Source organism: Gallus gallus, chromosome Z (genome assembly GCF_016699485.2).
Source record: "Gallus gallus isolate bGalGal1 chromosome Z, bGalGal1.mat.broiler.GRCg7b, whole genome shotgun sequence".
NCBI lineage: Eukaryota > Metazoa > Chordata > Aves > Galliformes > Phasianidae > Gallus > Gallus gallus.
Genome location: NC_052572.1, coordinates 85,589,935 through 85,609,686, shown reverse-complemented (window position 1 = coordinate 85,609,686; position 19,752 = coordinate 85,589,935). Strand labels below are relative to the sequence as shown.

Genomic DNA, 19,752 nt, shown 5'->3' with positions numbered 1-19,752 from the left:
GCGCCCCCTTCCGGGCTGCAGCGCCCTCTGCCGGCCGCAGCGAGGAGCGCCCGTCGGTGACCGCGACGCCGCTGAGGCGCCGCTCCCGCGCCTCAGTGCTGAGGAGAAGCGAGGGCGCGGCGCGGCGTGCGGCAACAATCGGGTTTTGGCTTTTTTTCCCCACTTTTATACGCTCCAAACAACGCGCGAGAGTTGCTGCCAGAACGCAGCCTCAGGTGCGATCCCTGCGCGCCTCGTGCGGCGTCCGGCCCATGTTGTAGAACTCGTTGTTGGGCCGCAGGTCGACGAAATGGGCGATGCGGTTGGACATGGCGAAAAAGGCAGAGATCATGGCGATGTCCCACGCGTCTTCGCGGTCAAATCCATGCGCCTCCAGCTTCTGGAAGTGCTCCTCCGTGATGTTATCTGCCCGACAGACTGCGAGAGCGAACTCCAGCATGGCCAGGTCCCGGCCGCTCAGGTCCGCCAGCTTCCAGTTCACGACGACCTGAGGGGAGGCAGAGGCCACAGTGAGAAGGGGACGGGTGCCGGGATGGCCTCAGCGCCCCCGGCATGCCAGCATCAGCCCCTCTCTGGATATCAGGAGGAATTCGTTCTCCGAAGGAGCGGTCCCCTGGGAAGGGGTGGCCCGGGGACGTGGTTGGAGTCACCGCCATCCCCGGAGGTTGCTCAGGAACTGTGGAGATGCGGCAGTGAGGGATGGTGGGGATGGGTTGGCAGTTGGACTCCATGGTCTTAGCGGTCTTTTCCAAGCCTAATAATTCTGTAATGCTATGATTCTCTCTGCCCCTCACTGGGAGTCACGCAGACTCAATGGTCACAGCTGGAAGCGAGGAGACAGAGGACACCATCCCTACTCCTCAAAAGGACCGTGCTCCACTGACCTGGTCAGCCAGCGTCGGCTGCTTGGAGTATATCCGATGGAGCGCTCCATGTGCAACCACGCAGTAGGGACATCTATTCACAGCGCTTGTGGCCACGATGATGAGCTCCTTGTCCGCTTTACTGAGTCGCCCTATGGGGAGAGAAAAGGATTTAGCACGCTTTGTTAGCGAAAACATCCGTGGCAGCAGGTGCTGCTGGGGCAACGCGGAATACAGGTCTCTGGGGAAGGGCAGCAGGCACTACTGCCAGAGATCCCAAAAGCAGCCACGGAGACTGCAACCTCACGGCCATCTAGACCATCAGTTAACTTGGATTGCTGCATGGGAGGCACATAATAAGGATGAGGGACACATTAGGGTAATAGTAACTCTACACAGCATGAGAACTCAGAGGAGCAAAATTACTTGCTCGTCAGGCTGAAGCTCTGTAATTCTCTCTACATGCCTCGTGTACATGTGGCTGGTGGCAGGCAGTCTGTTCATTGCTGCTTTTACCAAAGACTGCAGTGTTCTAAAATCAGGAGTCACGAAGAAAACATTGCAGCTTTTGAGGGCAGAGAGGAGGAAGCACACAGAAGCAATGAGGGCTTCTGGGCTGTGCCTCTGAGAACTTCTGGTGACCACCACACAGATGAATCACAGCTTTTTCAGTGACTTCTCCAAAGAAGCTCTGGAGAAGATGGCTGTGCTCTGTTATACTTGGAATCAATACTAATTATTTCCACAAATAGCTTCACGACAGGATCGTCCATGGCACCTGAGGAACTTATCTTACTTGGCTGTCAGCTCTCATACTCTGCTCTTTTATCAGATAATTAGAAATGAGTATTTTTGGATACCACGGTTCACACTGAAGGGCAAATATTTGCACAGGACAAGCGTCTTATAAGACAGTGAAAGATACTACTACAGCTTTTTAGGGGAAGAGAAATTCTTGCCCTGATGCAGTCCGGTTATAGAAGGTGGCAACTCTGTGATACTTCAGGATAAGTGCTGAGAAGGGTGTGAAGCCAGATAGTTCCATGTGACTCTGCAGAGTCAACCAAAAAAGAAGCACGGGAATGAGAGCAGGAAAAAAACAGACCCTTGTATAGCCTGGGCTTCACTCCAGCAGTGCAAGCAAAGCAGAAACCTTCACGCATAGACTGTGCATATTACAGTGAGAGAAACATAAAGTTGCACTTTGCTGCCCATTCTCCCTGCAAGCTCTCATCTACTTTAAGGCTCAGGAGCACTCTGCTCAGCAGCTTGTTCTACAAAGTCCAGATCTTACCGATGTAAGACCCTTACAACAAAAGCAATGAGAACCAGCTGCTCAGTGCCCCACAGCAAAGGAAGCAGGAGGGAGGAACAGGCAGTCCTCAAACTGTTTCCTCAAAGGCTTGAACACTGCAACATTCTCTGCATGAAGCCTGCCCCAGATGCGCTGCTGCAAACCTTCCTCACTTCCAAACTCGAGGGATGCCCGGAGGCCACCTGAATCACAGAATTGCTCAGGTTGGAAAAGACCTTAAAGATCATCAAGTCCAACCACAACCTAACCATAACTCTAACAACCCTCCGCCAAATCATATCCCTGAGCGCCACATCCAAATGGTTGTTAAACACATCCAGGGATGGTGACTCAACCACCTCCCTGGGGAGCCCATTCCAGTGCTTGACAACCCGTTCTCTAAAGAAGTGTTTCCTGATATCCAACTTAAACTTACAGTAGCGCAACTTGAGGCTGTTTCCCCTCATCCTGTCGCCTGTCACCAGTGAGAAGGGACCACCTCCACTCTTGCTGTAAGCACCTTTCAGGTATTGAAGAGAGCAATGAGGTCTCCCCTCAGCCTCCCCTTCCCCAGACGAAACAGCCCCAGTTCCTTCCTCCTAAAGACCTGCTGTACAGGTGCCCATGTATAAGGAAGCAGTACAGCCTTCTTCATGTGTCTGCAGGATACAGAGAACTACTTCTACTTGGAATCATATCCACAGCAGAGCCCATCAGGGCCCAGCAAGCACACCCTCTAATGACTTCTGCATCTGGCTCGTGGCCAGCTCACAGGCAAGGGTTGTCATGAGGAAAGAGCCGGAGGAAGCCTGAGCAATAGCTTTTGGAACATCTCCCCTCCCCTGGGAGCTGTCTCTGTGTTAGGCCCTTAGCTATGGCCCGCCCAAGCTACGTGGCTGCGGTGCCTGGCTGTGCAACCGTGCTGATGTGGAACTTGGACCAGGCACTGTGGCCTTGCCTAGGAAATCTGGACTGTTGGCAGACCACGCTCACCACTGGCAGACCTACTATGCTCACCTTGCTCAAGCAGTGTGAAACTGCAGCATTATTCCTGATGCCTGTGCCAGTGCCTGCCTCAGCTCCTGACCCACTTTCCCTCAGGAAGCAGCCTGTCCTTCCTTTGTTGTGACACAGAGCATAGTGTAGTGAGGTAGCTCAGCTGTTCTCATGGGCTGCCTCTTAACCGTGAGCTGTGAGCTGGGATAAGGGTTGGTGAGGAAATAAACCCGGGGATGTCGGAGAAGCTGGTGTTAGCATTTTTTTTTTTACATCTACAGAGGAAAGGGCAATTTGGGGGTGTTTGTGTATGGTTTACCTGTCTCTTTGTTCATGATGACATTGTAATAAGCAAAAAACGCTCTGAATTCAGCAGGTCGGTGAGACATGGCCTTGAAGACATTGGGCAGAAATCCAGTCTGTTCGAGGAAGAAGAGAAACCAGTCAAGAGTTGCAACTTAACACAGAGAGCAGCAGGCCACGTTCACACCCTAGGCTTAGAGAACAGGTAGTTTGCACAGCAGTCCTGCGGAACCTCCACAGACCCACTTTCCTCGGGCTTTGAGCCTATTTGTACATGGGATGATATTGTCCTTAATTAAGCACTGCTGCAGTTTCTTGCAGCCCCGATCACTTCAGCCACGCCAGCAACGACCACAGTCGCACCGCCCTCAGGCAACACGACAAAATCCCTTCCAAACAGAAGGGTTGTCATCTGCTCCACCTCTCTGCACAGCAGCTGCTATGACCCTTTGGCCAACAGAGAGCTCCTGGAGCTCTCCTCTTCCTTTCATGCTTACAGGACGTGAGAGAGTCAACCCAACCCAAACAGCACGCCGTCTGAGGTGCAAGCACACCCTGGAAGGTGTATGCTGGCACAGTGCTGTTGCACTCAGCAGAGGATTTCAATCACCCCTCAGTGCCTGATTGCCAGGCACTGCGAGATTCCACTGCAGTTCTGCAAATTCCACTTCTGCTGTGATTACTCCATTTGTCCGCAGGCCCTGCCAGCCTACGGACTGCTGTTTTGAAGGCGTTTTGAAAAGACAGAGTAGCTCAAGCGTGACAGACTCCTCCAGCAGCCTCCTCTCACAAACAAGTGCCTGTGCATTCCTTCTGTCTCACACCTATGCTAACTGTTAATTAACTACGGGGAGGCTCCTTCCCTTTAATCCATGACTGAATGGTTCGTCAAGGGACCTCTTGCCACAGAGGCTGGCAGCACTTTTTGGAATCCCAAGTCTTCTGCGCTGATTCGATCCTATCCACAGCTCTGATCTGAACCTTCACTGCACATGAAGTCTGCGCTGACTCCTCCTCACCACACTGTATTTGTTGTGTGACTCCTTGTGTGACTCCAAACGCAAACTTCCCTGAGACTGCTGCAGCTGCAACGAAGCTAAGACACAGCTCTAAACTTGGTTTACTGTCTAGCTTTGGGTGAAAAAGTCAAAGCCAAGTAGCAAAAATACCCCTTGATCCTTTCAATGTTGTCATCGTAACTATCGCCCCCTGCATCCCTTTTTTCTCCAATAAAGAAAAATAATATTCAAAGCAGCATTTCACGGAAATGCTCTCCCCAAAAGAGAGTGTCATTGCTCCTGCCTCCCTTCTATCAGTGGACAGCCTGAGACCGCCCACTAACCCGGATGAACTGGAGGCTGGTGATCTTTACGCTGCAGTTTCCAGCAGGATCTCCCTGTCCTGTAGGTTGGAAAAGAGCCTCTGAAAGAAGTCCTGTATGAGGACTGCGCAGTATCTCGGCGGCCCCAGCACTGGTCTCCGACAACGCATGCCAGTGGTTGTTTGCCACCGACAGAATTTTGCAGGGGGAGCTTTTTACCTTCACTTCCACCTCCTCCATGAGCTCCACGATATCGTATGGCATGTCCTTCTTGTTTGGCACTGGGTACCGCCCGATCGGCCTGGAGGAGCTGTCTTCCGTGGTGCTGTATGCGTGGCACCGGGTGGCCACGCGGGGCTTTCTCCTGAGTCCCCCAGCAGCCAGGAGAGGCAGATGCTTCTGGGAGAGGAGGGAGGAAAGTCTGTTATACGGAAGGATATTGATCACCCTGGGAGCTGGGGAGGACTGTTTCTCAGCTGCTGCGGCAGGACTTGCAGGCGCCTGCATCCCTCTGCGCCCTGCTGGTACGTGGGATGGAAAACCCAGCCTCGCTTCTGGCCTGGCACTATGCTATGGGGCGGGCATGGGGTCTGTACGACCCTCGCCTGCTTCCCGCACGCCCACGTGGGAGTGCAGGCTGGGGCTGCCATGCAGCCCTTGCTGATTGCCGGCCTTCACTCAGCACCGCCACCGAACCCGGGGCGTCTCCCAAGCCTAAGAAGTTTTCCTTCTTCAGTAACCGACAGCGCTACAGATTAATTGAGGATGGTTCCTTCTTCTCTCCCGACCCACCTCACCCCAGGAAAGCCAGCCCCCCTCCTCCAGACTCGGGCCACCAAAGCAAAACGAGTACCGCCGTCGCACCAAAGCCACCGGGGAAGGCTCTGCGCCGACGGGACCCACACCAGCAGCAGTGCCGCCGCTCGAGCTGTGCTCCGGCAGCCCGTGCGGACACGCCGTGGTGTTTCATGGCTACGAGCCCTGCCGGCCGCGCAGCTGTGGGTGCAGTTGGGTGCCAGCCCAGGGCCGTTCCAGAAACGTCCGTGCCCTGCCACCGCGTCAATGAGTAACGGGGGTAACCGGGAGGGCAGAGCGAGGTCAGCTGCGTGCAACGGGACCGCAGCACAGGAAAAGCAGCCCGGAACGAAACCGCCGAGGATAAGCGGGGAGACGACACAGCGCTGCGGCCGAACCGAAGCACGGCGTGCGACGGCGCGGCGCCCGACGGCTCTCCTGGGCAGGGAACACCGCCACGACACACGCAAACACACACACACACACAGCACGGCAGCAGAACCGAGGCACGAAACGGCTCCGGAGCGCGGCGGTGCCGGCCGGCTCCCCGCCCTCCGCTCCGCCGTTGCTCGCCCCCGGGCGCAGCCGTCCGCCGCTACTCACGGGCAGGCCGCGCAGCAGGCGGGAGCCGCTCATGGCCGTCCTCCGTCGCCGCCGGGGAGCGCAGCTGGGGGCCGAGCAGGGAGGTCGGGCTGAGCCGGCCCCGCCTCGCCCCGCCCCGCGGCGGCGGCGATGGAGGGCGGCAGCGCGATGGCGGACTCCGCGCCGGCGGAGGTGGAAGCGGCCAGCGAGGCGCTCGCGCTGCTGCGGCTCGAGTCGGCGGGGTCCGGCGAGGCGCCGTGCTCGGTGCGGGCGGAGCGGGGCGGAGCGGAGCGGGGCAGCGCGGCCGCGGTGCCGGCAGCGTCCCTGGGCCTGACCGCGCCGTGCCGCCCCGCAGAGGAACGTCCTTCGGAAGCGGAGGCGCTGGGAGCGGGTGTTGGCGGCGCGGCGGCGGCGGCGGCCGCAGGAGAGGGAGCGGAGCAGAGCGCGGCGACCCGAGGGCCGAGGTGGGGCGGCGCGGGGTGCGGGGCCGGGGTGGGCCGGGTAGGGCAGGGCTGCCCTCCGCGCTGTGCCCCGCAGGAGCCGCCCGGCAGCGCGGCAGGGCCCTGGCGGAGGAGCGGCTCCTGGAAGCCCGCTCGGCGGGCCCGCGGCTCTGCGTGGACCTCGGCGTGGCCGACCGCATGACGCCCAAGGTGCGTGCCCGCCCCTGAGCGCGGAGGCCCCGCGGAGCTCCGCTCGGTCGGTGCGCTCCGGGGCCGTCGTGACGCGGCGCTCCGCTCTGTCGGAAGGAGACGAGCCGGCTGGCCGCGCAGATCCGCCGGCTGTACGGCGCTAACAGGCGGGCCGAGCGGCCCTTCTGGCTCTGCCTGACCGAGCTGGTGCCGGGATCGCCCATCCACCGCGAGTGCCTCCGCATGAACGACGGCTTCTCCGGATACTTGGTAAGGGCGTTGGCGCGGCGAGGAGGAGCTCTTCTCCAGCCCGAATGGCTGTGAGGTTGCTGAATCCCTCAGGCATTGCAGTCTCATTTAAAAGGGGGGAGATGAGCAGTAATTACCTAAAAGCACGCCTTCCCAAGACGAGAATTTAATGGTTCCTAAGCTATTTGTTTTCAATTAAAAACAAAAAACAGAGAAGCGGAACCAAGAAGCCCTATCTGTAGGCATTAAACACCCAAAGCAGCACTGTTGGTTCTGCTGTGCTGTTCTCTGGCCGGGGGTGGGTAGCAGACGGACAGTGGCTCACGGACTCTTCTCCCTGTGTCGTGTTTTTCAGATGGAAACGACTCAAGAAAGCTACCTGGATCTGTTCCCTTTGGATGCCATTGTTTATCTCACTCCTGACTCCGAGAACGGTAAGTGCTGTACTTGCCTGAGGGGAACGAAGGCGAAGATTGACCCTGGGGACTTGAACCGTGCATCGCATGGCTCAGATCCAAGCGCTCGCTTTCTCTCGCTGCCTGAGGCAGCCTTCCCTTAGACCCGGTGCTCGGTGTGCTCCTACGTCAGTCTGTTCTGTTCTGGGAAGGAGTGAGGGTGCTGAGTGAGGGCTGCATCGACCCGCAGCAAACCCAACTTAAAAGCTCTCTAGATGCCTGCAGTTTGTTATCCTGCCAGCAGAGAAGTGGAGGTGCATGCGGTGCGAAGAGCATCTTTCCTTGAGATAATGTGATGTCTACGCCATTCCTTTTATTGGTTCACTTGCTGCTGTAGCTGACTTTCTCCTTTTTCCCCATTTTTTTTACCTGGCCACGTGCTCGTGCGGACGCAGATCCCCTTCTTGGTTTAAGGGTCGGCTCTGATAAGGATCTGGCAGAAGTGGGGGGAGGTTTTCACGCGTGGCCTTGGCAGTGAGGAGTTGTCTGTGGGGAGGGTTAGGATTGCACTCAACAGAACGGCAATGGAAAAGAGCAGTGCGTTGCCTCTAGAGCTGCATCTGCACTCTGCTTCCAGCCCACGTCTGCTCTCCCCTTGCCACGCTGCCAGCAGGTTCAGGCAGATGCTCCTGCCTTGGAAGCCTCAGCTTCCTGCAGTCAGGGTGAAGGGTGACTGCGGCTTCGGCTTCCTTGTGTAAGCTGGGCCCTTCCTGAAGAATGCTGCAGTGCACGGTTTTACTGTTGTATGGTGATGAGCGCGTGCTTATCTTCTTCTAGTTCTCGAAGATGTTGATCCCGAAAAAGTGTACGTCCTCGGAGGCCTCGTGGATGAAAGTATACACAAGGTGGGTTGGAAGCTGTTGGAACCTGAAGGTCTGGTCTGCCTCGCTCTCGGCTGGGAGCAGAGAGGTCCCAGTCGCAGCGCTCGCTGCTGCTGCTCGGAAGCATTGCTCTTGTGTCACTATCCATTTTCCCACAGAACCCCCGAGGTTCTGCTTGGCTCCAGCACCAGGTTGAGACCAGAACGTCTGAAGTGAAATCAGGAGGTCTGAGTGAAATCAGCACTTGTACAGTTTCCAGGCTCTCAGCTGCACGTCCCACAAGCGATGTGCATGCTGTGGATTTGCGTCTGCATCAGTGCACGCAGCATGGGCAGCAAACAGGAGGAGCTGGAGGCCATTATGCAGAAGGCAAACTGTGGCTTAATTGCCATTACAGAAACAGGGTGGGATTACTCCCACGGCTGGAGTGCTGCATCTGATGGCTGGAAGCTCTTCAGAAGCGACAGGCAAGGAAGGGGGGGCAGAGGTGTGGCTCTCTCTGTTTGAGAGTGCTTTGATGTTGTTGAGCTCGAGGCTGGGGATGGCAGGGTTGAGTTCCTGTGGGTAAGGATCAAGGGAAGGGCCAACAAGGCAGACATCCTGGTGGGGGCCTGTTATAGACCACCTAACCAGGATGAAGAGGCGTGAGGCGTTCTGCAAACAGCTGGCAGAAGTTGCATAGTCTCCAGCCCTCGTTCTCCTGGGGGACTTCACCTTCCCTGATACATGCTGGAAATACAGCACAACATGGAAGAAGCTGTCTGGGAGGTTTCTAGAGCGTGTGGGAGATGATAGCTTCCTTTTGCAGCTGGTGAGAGCCTGCCAGAGGAGGTGCCCTGCTAGACCTGCTATTCACAAACAGAGAAGGACTGGTAGGGAGATGTGGAGGTCAGGGGCTGTCTTGGACAGAGCGACCACGAAGTGGTAGAGCTCTCCATTCTTGGTGAAGCCAGGAGAGGGGCAGCAGAAATGCTGCCTTGGACTTCTGGAGGGTGGACTCTGAATGTTCAAGACACTGTAGGGACAGTCCCTTGGGATTCGGTCCCAGAGGATAGAGGGGTCCAGGAAGGTTGGGTGCTCCTCAAGAACAATGTCTGTAAAGGAGCATGCTGTCCTCCTGTGCCGTGAGATGAGCTGGCAGGGAAGAAGACCGGTGTGGATGAACAGGGAGCTTTTCCTGAGGCTCCAGGAGAAAAAGAATCTTCTTTCTTTGGAAGAAGGGACAGGCAACTTGGGGGAGAGTACTACAGAGCTGTTAGGATGTGCAGGGAGAAAATCAGAAAGGCAGAAGCCCACCTTGAACTCAACTTGGCCGTCAGGGTAAAAGAGAACAAAAATCTTCTTTACAAATATGTTAACAGTAAGAGGAGGGCCAGGGAGAATCTCCATCTTCTACGGGATGTGGAGGGGAATGTGACCACTGAGGGTAAGGAAAAGACTGTGGTTCTCAGTGCCTCCTTTGCGTCTGTTGATTATCCTTGGGGTTCTCTACCCCCTGACCTGGAAGTCTTGAGTGGGAGCAGAATAAACTCCCACAATTCAGGAGGAAACAGTGAGAGACCTACTAATCCACCTGGACTGCCATGTCCATGGGGCCAGATGGGATCCACCTGGGGGTGCTTAGGGAGCTGACAGAGGTGATAAGCAAGCCACTTTCCATCATCTGTCAGCATTCGTGGTCACCTGGAGAGGTCCCAGAGGATTGGAGGCTTGCCAGTGTGACTCCCATCTACAGGAAGGGTCACAAGGTGGATCTGGGGAAGTACAAGCTTGTCAGCCAGACCTCAGTGCCAGGGAAGGTTATGGAGCAGATTGTCTCGAGGGAGATGGCACAGCATGTGCGGGACAACTGGGGGATCAGGCCCAGCCAGCATGGGTTTGTGAAGGGCAGGTCCTGCCTGACCAACCTGATCTCCTTCTGTGCTGAGTGACCTACCTGGTGGATGAGGGAAAGGGTGTTGACATGGTCTGCCTAGACTTCAGCAAAGCCTTTGACACTGCCTCCCACAGGGTAGTCCGGGAGAAGCTGTCAGCCCTTGGCTTGGACAGGTACACTCTTTGCTGTGTAAACTGGCTGGAGGGCTGGGCCCAGAGAGTGGCGGTGAATGGAGTGCCATCCAGTGTCCTGTCACCAGTGGTGTTCCCCAGGGGTTGGTACCGAGGTCTGTCCTTTTCAATGCCTTTAGTGATGGACTGGATGAGGGCACTGAGTGCATCCTCAGTAAGTTTGCAGATAACACCCAGGTGGGGAAGTAGGAAGGCCCTACAGAGGGATCTGGACAGGCTGGATCACTGGGCTGAGGCCAGTGGGATGAGGTTCAGCAAGCCCAAGTGCTGGGTCCCGTGCTTTGGCCACAACAATCCCAGGCAGTGCTACAGGCTTGAAGCAGAGTGGCTGGCAAGGTGCATGGAGGAAAATGATCTGGGGCCTTTAATGGACGTTCAGCTGAACGCGAACCAGCGGTGTGCCCAGGTGGCCAAGATGGCCGATGGCATCCTGGCTTTTACCAGAAGTAGTGCAGCCAGCAGGAGCAGGAGGTGGTCACTGCTCTCAGCCCTGGTGAGGCCCCACCTCGAGTGCTGAGTTCAGTTTTGGGCCCCTTACTGCGAGAAGGGCATTGGAGACCCTGGACTGTGTCCAGAGAAGGGCAGTGGAGCTGTGGAGGGACTGGAGCACTGTCCTGTGGGGAGCAACTGAGGGAGCTGGGATTGTTCAGTGTGGAGAAGAGGAGGCACAGAGGAGACCAGATTGCTCTCTACAGCTTCCTGAAGGGAGGTTGTAGCGAGATGGGGTTTGGCCTCTGTTCCCATGGAACTAGCGATAGTATGAGAGGTGATGGCCTGAAGTTGCACCAGGGGGAGGTTTGGGTTGGACATTAGGAAATAATTCTCCAGGAGAGCATTCTCCAGGAGAACTGGAATGGGCTGCCCAGGGAGCTGGTGGAGTCACTGTCCCTGGAGGTGTTCAAGAAATGTTGAGATGTTGTACTGAGGGACATGGGTTAGTGGGAAGTGTTGGTGAGAGGTGGACGGTTGGACTGGATGATCTCGGAGGTCTTTTCCAACCTCCGTGATTCTGTGATGTGCACGTCGTATAACTTGTTCTTGCTTCCTTTACAGAACCTGACCCTGCAAAGGGCACAAGGGCAGTCCTTGCAAACAGCCCGCCTCCCAATTCGTGAGTATATGGTAAAATCCATGAACACGAAGAACTACTACTCGGAGACGCTGGCAATTAATCAAGGTGAGGGGCCGAGCCCGTGTCCTGCCCACGTCCTGCCTGTTGCCCAGGTGGCTGAGGCTATTACGTCCTGAAAAGTCATCAGTAATGGAAGCATGATACTGAGTAGCTGGGGAAACTCATATAACAAATGCCTGTTATCACAGGCCTTGTGCCTACCGCTGCCGTGGTAAAGTCTCATGTTTTTTCCATATTGGCCTTTCCCTAGCCAGGGGGAAGAGGATAACACATTATCCTCTCTCAGATAAGCTACTTCACGCCTTGTTCACGAGACTTAAAGGTAGCACAAGTTCCACACTACCTCCCTCTGGCATCTCCTGATGTTTGGCAGCCAGGGGAGGATGTATTATAGCTTGCCTTTGTAACAGCGTGAGAGCAAGGTACCTCTTTTTGTTCCCAACAGTCTTCGATGTCTTATCGACTTACTACAGAACCCAAAGTTGGCCAGATGCTTTGAAAGCTGGAGTTTCTTCTGGAAAAGGCTACGTGCTTCCGGACGGAGAGAAATCAGTGAAAAATACCTCAGCGTGACAATGCACAAGAAAACTCTTTTATTTCCTGAAAGTTAAGGAGCTGTGCAAGCAAGAGTAGCAAACTGCAGATTTCAAGCAGAGGCACCAGTGTGAATGTGTGCAGAGAAAACAGCTCTGCCTAAATTTACTTACGTACGGACCTCGGCAAGAGTGACAGATTCTGCCTCAGCGGTACAGTGCTGGAAATGACTTTACGCCCTGAACAGAAAACAGAAGCCAGCTGAGCCCTGAGATCAACAATGAGTCGGTAGGATTTCTTTTTTTTTCTTCTTTTCAACAGGATTAAATAGGAAGAATTGTAGAGCACGCCAGTTAATAACAGTCCTTCCCGTGGAAAAGGACAGCACTGTTCTAACTGAGCACAGGATGGGAAGTGATCCAAAATTAATAGACAAACGGTGCCCAGATGCACCAGAACATGATTTTTCTTCCTACTTGTACTGAGGACTGGGTGTCTTGGTGTGCTGCCGAAGCCTGTAGTGAATCCTGTGCATGCTGGTCACAATCTATCTAAAATAAAGTATTCAAATTTCTGTTGCCTCCTTACAGTAACTGATGTCTTGTGTCAGTACGTGATAACGGACACTATGGCCTGAGCAGAGAACGCTTCTGATGCATGTAAGATAATGCTACTTCAGCCACTGTCAGTTAAAAAACCCTGCAAACACACAGAAAAGCCAAACCTGCTATCGGTGACTCTCCAAGAAGGAGTTGGAGGGCTTTGCAGGTAAATTCCCATCACCTTTGCCTCCGTCTTCATCTCCCCTTCACACCAAGGGCCTTTGACACCACGGGGAATTTGGTACTCATGACACATACTGTCAGCAGGTGGTTCCTCCCCATAGAGGCTGAAACTGTGTTTGCAGGTGCCTGTTGCTTTACTGTGTCCTACGGGCTCTTCCTGCTTGTATTCGTGTTCCGTGCTCATCAAGCTGTTAGTAGGTAGGTAGATGTCACTGCAGCTCTGCCAGGACAGCAAGGGCAGCGTTTTGGCTCCAGTGTAAGATTTTTAACTTCCTGATTCAGCCCCTGAATTTGCAGGGCAACACTGCAGAGTAGCTGAAACCACCTGCCAGTGATGAAACGGCAGGGAATCCTGCTTGGGTGAACTATTCAGCTACCCCCTCCATCCTAAGCACGCAGCTGCAGGGACTGACCTGCTGCAAGCATCACCCTTCCCAAACAAGTCCCTGGGTCAGATACCAGCGGTCGAGGACCTGCTGCAACCCTCTTTCCCACCAGATTGCTGAGGATGTGCCTCCAGCACTGGAAAGCACACATTCACTAGAGGTGCTCCATTAGGATACGTTTAAGGGCTAATAGCTCATATCCAGCCAGGGATACCTAGCACTTTGTGCAGCTATTGACAAGAAGGTCGGGAAAAGTGGCGTGCCTTCGAGGGAGGCTGGCATGATGGGTTATGTCAACAGCTGCAAAGTTGGCACTTCTGTCTTCAAGACTTATCCCCTTTTTTGGAAGACAGGTATCATTAGGTAGCTACTTCATGGCAAGGCTAGCACTGGGGGAGGCTGCCGATTAGGGACGTTCTTCAGCATTAGCAACTGTAAATAGAGCAGACTGACACACAGAAACTACAGCAGGAGGACAGGATATGGTGCTGCATCCCCAGCCTGGGACAACCTTCTCTACATTTGCAAGGAGGAGCAGATAAACAGAGTAATTCTTTCTCCCAAAGTGCTTTCCATCACAGTTCAACCGCAGAGCAGAGCGGCCCAGCTCTGTTTGGTGGACCAGATGGGACTCTGATCTCACCCTCCTTCACAGCTCACTTGGTCACCTCTCTGCCTGTGGCCTGTGCTCCACAGGTGACAGAGGAGGCTAGGACAACGCTCATCTGACTGGCTATCTGCAAGGTGCTGGGGAGCTGAAGGACAAATCCCAGGCTACATAGATAAGCTATGAAGTGCTCTGTGAGTTTGCACGTTGTGTGCGCAGCATTAGATAAAGCGAGGCTGGAGTGGCACAAGCTCTGTCCCATGGCCACCCCTGAACTAGGCAGCTGTTGGTGGAAGTCAGTTGACACACGGAGGTGCCCTTCCGTGACCACATGCTGAGCTGTGGGGGTTAAATGTCCTGCGTGGGAGAGCCTAGTGATGCACGAAGGAAATGTGGGGAGGGTCCTCCGCACCCACCGACCGCCCCGTCACGGCGGGGGGACCCTGAAGTGCTGCAGGAGGCAAACCATGGCAGCAGTAAGGGCTGTGTGCTGGCGTGTCAGGAGCGTGGTGCCCAGGTCTGGGCAGCCTTGCCTGCAAAGCTGCTGGTGAACAGCCTGCACTAGCTGGTGGTAGGTGCCCACCACGTCCACGAGCGCAGCGCTGAGCTCCTGCTGCCTCTGCCTGCATAGCTGGCAGTGCGTCACCTGGAAGCAGGCCACTGCCAGCTGAACAAGGTGGTCAAACGTCACCCTCAGCACCTCCTGCAGCTCTTCGAGCGGACGCTCCGTTTTCAGAAGCTCCTTGCAACTGGACAGCAGGTCCTGAGAGGCTGAGCCAAGGGCATCTTTGCTCTCAGCACCCTGCTCTGCGCATCGGTCTTGCAGGTGGGCTGCTCGGTTCCCAGAGAGGTTCCCCACAACCTCCTGGAGCTCGGTAGTGTAGGCTAGGAAGCAGGGGAAATCTGCAGGGCTCGTCCATGCTTGGTCCTTCAGCTGGCTGAGGGCTTGGACTTCAGGGCCCAGCGCCCCGTCCCACGCAATGGGAATGGGGTAACTTCCCACAGAGGTCCCAGGAAGACCGCAGCTGGTGGACGGTGGGGTAGTGACGGGCTGCAGAACCATGCTGCACATGGGAATGGTGGTTTCCTGCTTTCTGTCTTCGTCGGGCCTATGGAAGCAGCTGACATAGGGCAGCTGACAGCTGCACTTGTCCATCCCAAACCGCGCCGACGTCTTCTTCATCACAGAAAATCCCAAAGGCCTGGTCAGGATGGGTCCAGCAGCAGCCTGCTCATCCTTCTTGTGATAAAAGCAGAGGAAGGAGTGATTTGAATCCCCGTAGTCTCCTGTTTTCCCCAGCAAGCCCAAGGGAATTGGGTCTGAGGAGACGGAAAGCTCTCTGGTTTGGAGAGGGTCTTTCCCCACTGTGGCAGACTGTTCTCCAAGGAAAGGAGTCTGAGCAGGCCGAGGATGCTCATGAGCCACATCTTCGGTGTCTTTTCTGAGCTCCCCTTCCACCATCCCATGCTTGCTTTCCGGCTCTTTCTCAAGAGGTAGCGTAGCTGATGATGTCTGCATCTCCTTTCTGACAATATCATCCCCCATGCACGCAGTGGTCCTCTGGGAGTCCAAAAGCTCTAGGGGGTCATGTCCTCTCTTCTGAGATGGGTTGGGTGGTATGAGGTCTGACCTCACCCGAAATGAGAGCCAGGAGAGGTGAGCTATAACCCCTGAACTGCTGCTGCCATTTGCTAACAGCTGCGTTGCATCTGGAAAACCCACACGATTTTTATCGTGCACTTTCTTTAAGGCCTCCATGCTTATTGCTTGTCTGCTTTTTGCCTGTGGCAAGGCACTGTCACTCCTGTTCTCAGCACAGCCATCGAGGTTAGCTTTTCCTTCTTCACCACATGGGTCCAGGACAGGCTCCTCATATACCGCATGCCTCCATGCAGTGGGAAGCAGATCCTGCTCCTTGGCCACCCCACGGGGAAAAGCACTACAAGATGAAGGTGGCAGAGTGCATTCATCAGCAGGGCAGCCCATCTCTTGGCCCTGGAACAGGGGGACATTGCCAGCCTCGTGCTTGGGTTCCATCACATCACACTCCCCACCTGGCGCTGCTGGGGCTAGCTGGTCTCTGGTGGTCACAGAGCTCTCATCACTTGGCCACTTTGCTGTGGGGCTCTCCTGGATAGCACCGCTTTGCTCCTGGGGAAGGTGCACGGCTTCCTCTTGGAGCAGGGAAGTCGGTTGGACAGCACGTGCAGGACAGAGTTCATCCACGTCTACAGCAACATCTGCACTCTCCTCCCTGTGGTCACCTTGCAAGCGAACAGCTGAAATGGAAGAAACCACCAAATCAGTCACTGACTTTGTTTCCATGGTGTCGGGCTCCATTTCCATCACACCAGAGGACGAGTTTGTGCCAGCGGTGTCTCTCTGGGCCTGGGGGGCAGGCGTCCCCTCTTCTGCATCCTTATCCAAAGAAGGTGGATCTGAGGGCTGAGCAGGGAGCGGTGGGGTGGGTGGCCAGGAGCAGCAGCTCTGCAGGGTGCCTGGTAAAGCCAGTGGGAAAGTGACCTGCGAAGTGTAATTGGTTTTCAGAAAAGACCTCCTCTTCCTCAGGCTCTTGGAATGTACCAGCTGCTTCTCCTCTCCGCATTTCTCTCTTGATGTCTGCCTTGAGATCGAGTTCTCTCCCAGGCTGTAACATCTTGGTTTCTTTAGGATGCAGTTATCCTCTGTACTCTCCTGGGACGTCGTCTGGCAGCCTGCTGGCAAGGAAAGAACACGTAAGTCAGGAAATGGCCCCCGGGCAGCAGAACACACATACGTCTCTCTCCGGCGCCAAAAAGCCCTTAAGTCCTGCAATTGCAGACAGAAGCATTTGGCAGCAGAGCCTGCCTCCCAGGTGCCAAAGGAAGGCGTCTCTTACGGTCATGGACCAACCTGGAATGAGCCGTGTCAAAAGAAATGAAGAGTTCTGACCCGTGGCTACAAATACTGAAGTCCAGGATTAGCTACAAAGGGAGCTGGGTAATCTTTGCTTTTGCTGGAGTGACTTGATCTGACTGCAGATACGGCTGCAATTCTCAAGTTAAGTTTGGTGACACAAGCAGCACGCTGGAGAAACTATTGTGTACAGGCTGAATAGAAACATTATCAGAAATTCCCAGCCTGGGTACGTAGATCATAAAAATATCCAGAGGTTACAGTTTTGTGCCTGAACACCATATTGTCACCGTGCATGAATTCAAAAGCCAACGCGGTTACAGCTACACAAAATAAATTGAGAAATTCACTTCATGCTGGTTAATTCAGAAGTGGGAATCCTCACTTTTCTGAGAAAACACAACTAGTAGGGACCGAGCCATATAGCTGAGCGAGCCATATAGCTGAGCAAGCCTCTGACCCCTACGTTATTTTTGATCTCTGGGGTGCATGGAGCAATCATATGTCCCACGGCTGGAAGGAGGGAGTGAAGGCAGAGTCTGGCAGCAGAAGGGCCCATCATCAAGGCACCTGCCTGTCCAAAGACACGTATCTTTCCTGCAGAGGAATGCAGGGATGCATTCCTGCATTCTGACTCTGGGATGCACTATCCTCTTCAAAACCAAAGACAGCCTATGCGAAAGGCTGCACAGGACTTAGTCCTGCAGCATGCTGGCTTCCAGATCAGGCAGTGACATAGCTTCCCTAGTCTGGAAGTCCTGCAGAAACCTGGAGACCTTCCAGGATGCAAAACTCGTTTGAAACCTGACTTTTTTTCTTGGATCCAGCGCTTGGGGGTGATGACAAATCTCCCTGCAACGCTGCTGCCCTGACCCCCGTATGCACACTCACTGACAGCTTTGTGAAGTATACTTGAGAAAGAGCAGCTTGTGGAGAACAGATGCTCAAAGGTCCTGCAAAAACCTTGGGAAAACCCACAAACAGGATGAATAGCTGGAAGATGATCCTTACCAGCAGGCTGACATGGCAGGCAGGCGTCACCCCAGCCCAGGAGGACAGAGGGAGAGGACAGCGGGTGGGTGAGGGTTTACCTGCCAGGGAGGAGGGGGGGCTGAGCCTGTCCGCAGCATCATAGAACTCCTCCTCAGAGCTGGTGTCACCAAAGCCCAGGGGTGGCTCCAGAATGAGATCGCTCACTTCTGCCATCTGCTCTGCTCCCCAGGCTACGTCCTTCTGGGCAGACTCGTCTCTCCAAGGACTTCTGTCACGGCTGTGACTGATGCTGCTCCTCTCCACGCTGCCCGCAGGGGAAATGCTGCAGCACAGGCTGTAATAGTCCATGGAGTTTCCCTCAGACAGCTTGGTCCCCAGCACAGACACATCACCGTCCACTCCCTTCTGCTCAGAGGGGCTGTGCTTACACCCATGCTTCTCTGCTTCTGGTACCTGCAAGAAACAGAAGAAGTCTCTGGCTTCTGCTCTGCCAGAGCCTCCTGCAGCACAAACGGGGAAGAAGCTCTTGTCCAAGCTGTTCATCTCATGCACAGTGGGTGTGTAGAAGTGGAAAAAACTCTGGCCTGGAGGAAGAGCAGGCTTCCAACTCATCTTCTTCCAGTGCGTCCATTGAGTCACTTGAGCCGCTCGTCTTAAACCCTCGGCTCTCTGTGTTGGCTGAATCAGAAGCATCAGACGTGCTGTCTGCTGCACTGTCGCCCCCATCCCGTTGGTTATTCCCTCCAGCCTGGGGCTCTGTGCTGTCCTTTTCCAGGCTCTGAAGCTCTCCCAGCTTCTCCTCACGTGCAGGATGGGTGCTGCTGTATGCTGCAGGTGTGCCCGAGCAGTGCTCTGAGGAGGAATCCATTTCCCAGGAGTCTTCAGAATCGCTGCAGGTTCGAGATTCATACCCTGTGATTTAAACACATCTGTCAGCCTGTGCTGTGCGGTGGCACAGAGGAGCAGTCAGAAAAGGCTTACAAACTTGGCCACACGGCAGTGATTCGGGGCCAAGAGAGCTCTGCCCACACTTGCTCATCAGTAAACCACGTAAAGATGCACTCTGACCGACCTGCAGGGCCATAACCTGTGAGCGGAGGCCCGGTTCTATCTGCCTGCCTGCTCTGTCTGGCTTTACTGCAGAGCAGCGCCAAGGGGAGCTGCAGAAAAGCAGCCAGGTAACTTGCTGTCTGAAGACCGTCTGCATCCCCTATGGGACCAGAGCCACCCTGACAAGGGACAAGACAGCACGGCAAACAGATTGCCCACCTCTCCTGGCCAGAGCGCAGCAGAGGTTGCTCAGGAGTTTGGTGAAGGAGCACAAGCGCCCAGAAACACGTCTGCCATGTTGCTGACAGGCCCTTGGCCTCTCCTTGGGAAGAGCTGTCGCTTACTGCCGCCCTGCCCCAAGCCTAACACCTCTGGGGTTAATGGAGAGCTGGCAGTGCTGGCGGTGAGGCTGACATTCCACGTTCTGCAGATGTCACCGAGCATTCCCAGGCTACCACGACACCGTTCCCAGGAAGGAATGACACTGCTACCACTGGATGATCGACCCGCTTCCTCCCCATTCTTTGGCAAATTAACCTTCTTCGGCTGAGACACGGTGTAGTTGCTCTCTTTTCTCTCCCCAAGTAAATATGGAGCCATTTGCATCCACAAACAGTCTGTAATAGCCAACGATGAGGCAGACAAGATCTTTCGCGCTGTTTGATTCCAGCAGCAGAGTCAGCAGCTTTTTTGGGGGAAGGAAGGGAGGGGGAGACAGAAAGCAGTCACAATCTTAGAACAAACATGGCTTTTACCACCATTTGCCACACACCGAAAAGACACTTCCTCTCCCTCGCACTGCCACAGCCGCACAGCACTCTGTTTCCACACGAGGAACACGGAAACAGATCAGTTTTTGTTGCGTTTCGTTTCTTTGCTCAAGTCTCACTGACAAAGCACGGCAAAAATAATCGCTTTTCTTCAGTCACTTTGTGCTCTTCCTAAGAACCTGCTCTCCTGACTCTGCCCTAAGCCTCTTGCACTAATGATACCA

At 54.8% G+C, this 19,752-nt stretch overlaps 3 protein-coding genes across 8 annotated transcripts in view; 1 reads left to right on the top strand and 2 right to left on the bottom strand.

Moving 5' to 3' along the window:
• Positions 1-143: 143 nt before the first annotated feature.
• On the bottom strand, positions 144-6,208 carry LOC768709. The gene is made up of 6 exons (XM_040655916.1): positions 6,075-6,208; positions 5,570-5,744; positions 4,997-5,176; positions 3,473-3,572; positions 885-1,015; positions 144-487 (listed from the first exon to the last, which is right to left on the bottom strand). The coding sequence occupies exons 1-6, from the start codon at positions 6,206-6,208 to the stop codon at positions 212-214; spliced, it is 996 nt and encodes a 331-aa protein (XP_040511850.1). The 3' UTR covers positions 144-211.
• TRMT10B (tRNA methyltransferase 10B) lies at positions 5,842-19,371 on the top strand. Of its 6 annotated transcripts, none has more exons than XR_005842725.2 (10): positions 5,842-6,418; positions 6,510-6,804; positions 6,901-7,053; positions 7,388-7,466; positions 8,265-8,332; positions 11,429-11,552; positions 11,758-11,829; positions 11,953-12,329; positions 12,632-12,809; positions 17,938-19,371. XR_005842725.2 is itself a non-coding variant. In XM_015280808.4 (8 exons), the coding sequence occupies exons 1-8, from the start codon at positions 6,207-6,209 to the stop codon at positions 12,078-12,080; spliced, it is 1,131 nt and encodes a 376-aa protein (XP_015136294.1). In that variant the 5' UTR covers positions 5,842-6,206; the 3' UTR covers positions 12,081-12,615. The 6 variants fall into 6 exon arrangements, 4 of the variants coding, with proteins under 4 accessions (XP_015136294.1, XP_015136295.1, XP_046761517.1 ...); XR_005842726.2 differs by lacking the exon at positions 17,938-19,371 and adding an exon at positions 16,491-17,069; XM_015280808.4 differs by lacking the exons at positions 12,632-12,809; positions 17,938-19,371 and having other exon boundaries at positions 11,953-12,615.
• The window catches only part of FRMPD1 (FERM and PDZ domain containing 1), a 29,790-nt gene continuing 22,121 nt past the window's right edge, over positions 12,084-19,752 (bottom strand). Inside the window, 4 exon segments of the mRNA XM_015280797.3 lie at positions 12,084-16,534; positions 17,807-18,290; positions 18,292-18,620; positions 19,296-19,443. Of these exon segments, the coding sequence (XP_015136283.2) occupies positions 14,247-16,534; positions 17,807-18,290; positions 18,292-18,620; positions 19,296-19,443 (3,249 nt within the window). The 3' untranslated portion in view covers positions 12,084-14,246.

Excerpts from the sequence above, each read along its gene's own strand:
- TRMT10B (XM_015280808.4), top strand. The coding sequence starts at position 6,207 with ATGGCCGTCCTCCGTCGCCGCCGGGGAGCGCAGCTGGGGGCCGAGCAG. Across the intron at positions 7,467-8,264 it reads CACTCCTGACTCCGAGAACG|TTCTCGAAGATGTTGATCCC; the intron begins GTAAGTGCTGTA and ends ATCTTCTTCTAG. Across the intron at positions 11,830-11,952 it reads CTTGTTCACGAGACTTAAAG|TCTTCGATGTCTTATCGACT; the intron begins GTAGCACAAGTT and ends TGTTCCCAACAG.
- LOC768709 (XM_040655916.1), bottom strand. The coding sequence starts at position 6,208 with ATGAGCGGCTCCCGCCTGCTGCGCGGCCTGCCCGTGAGTAGCGGCGGA. Across the intron at positions 3,573-4,996 it reads TGGAGGAGGTGGAAGTGAAG|ACTGGATTTCTGCCCAATGT; the intron begins GTAAAAAGCTCC and ends TTCCTCGAACAG. Across the intron at positions 488-884 it reads AGCCGACGCTGGCTGACCAG|GTCGTCGTGAACTGGAAGCT; the intron begins GTCAGTGGAGCA and ends GCCTCCCCTCAG.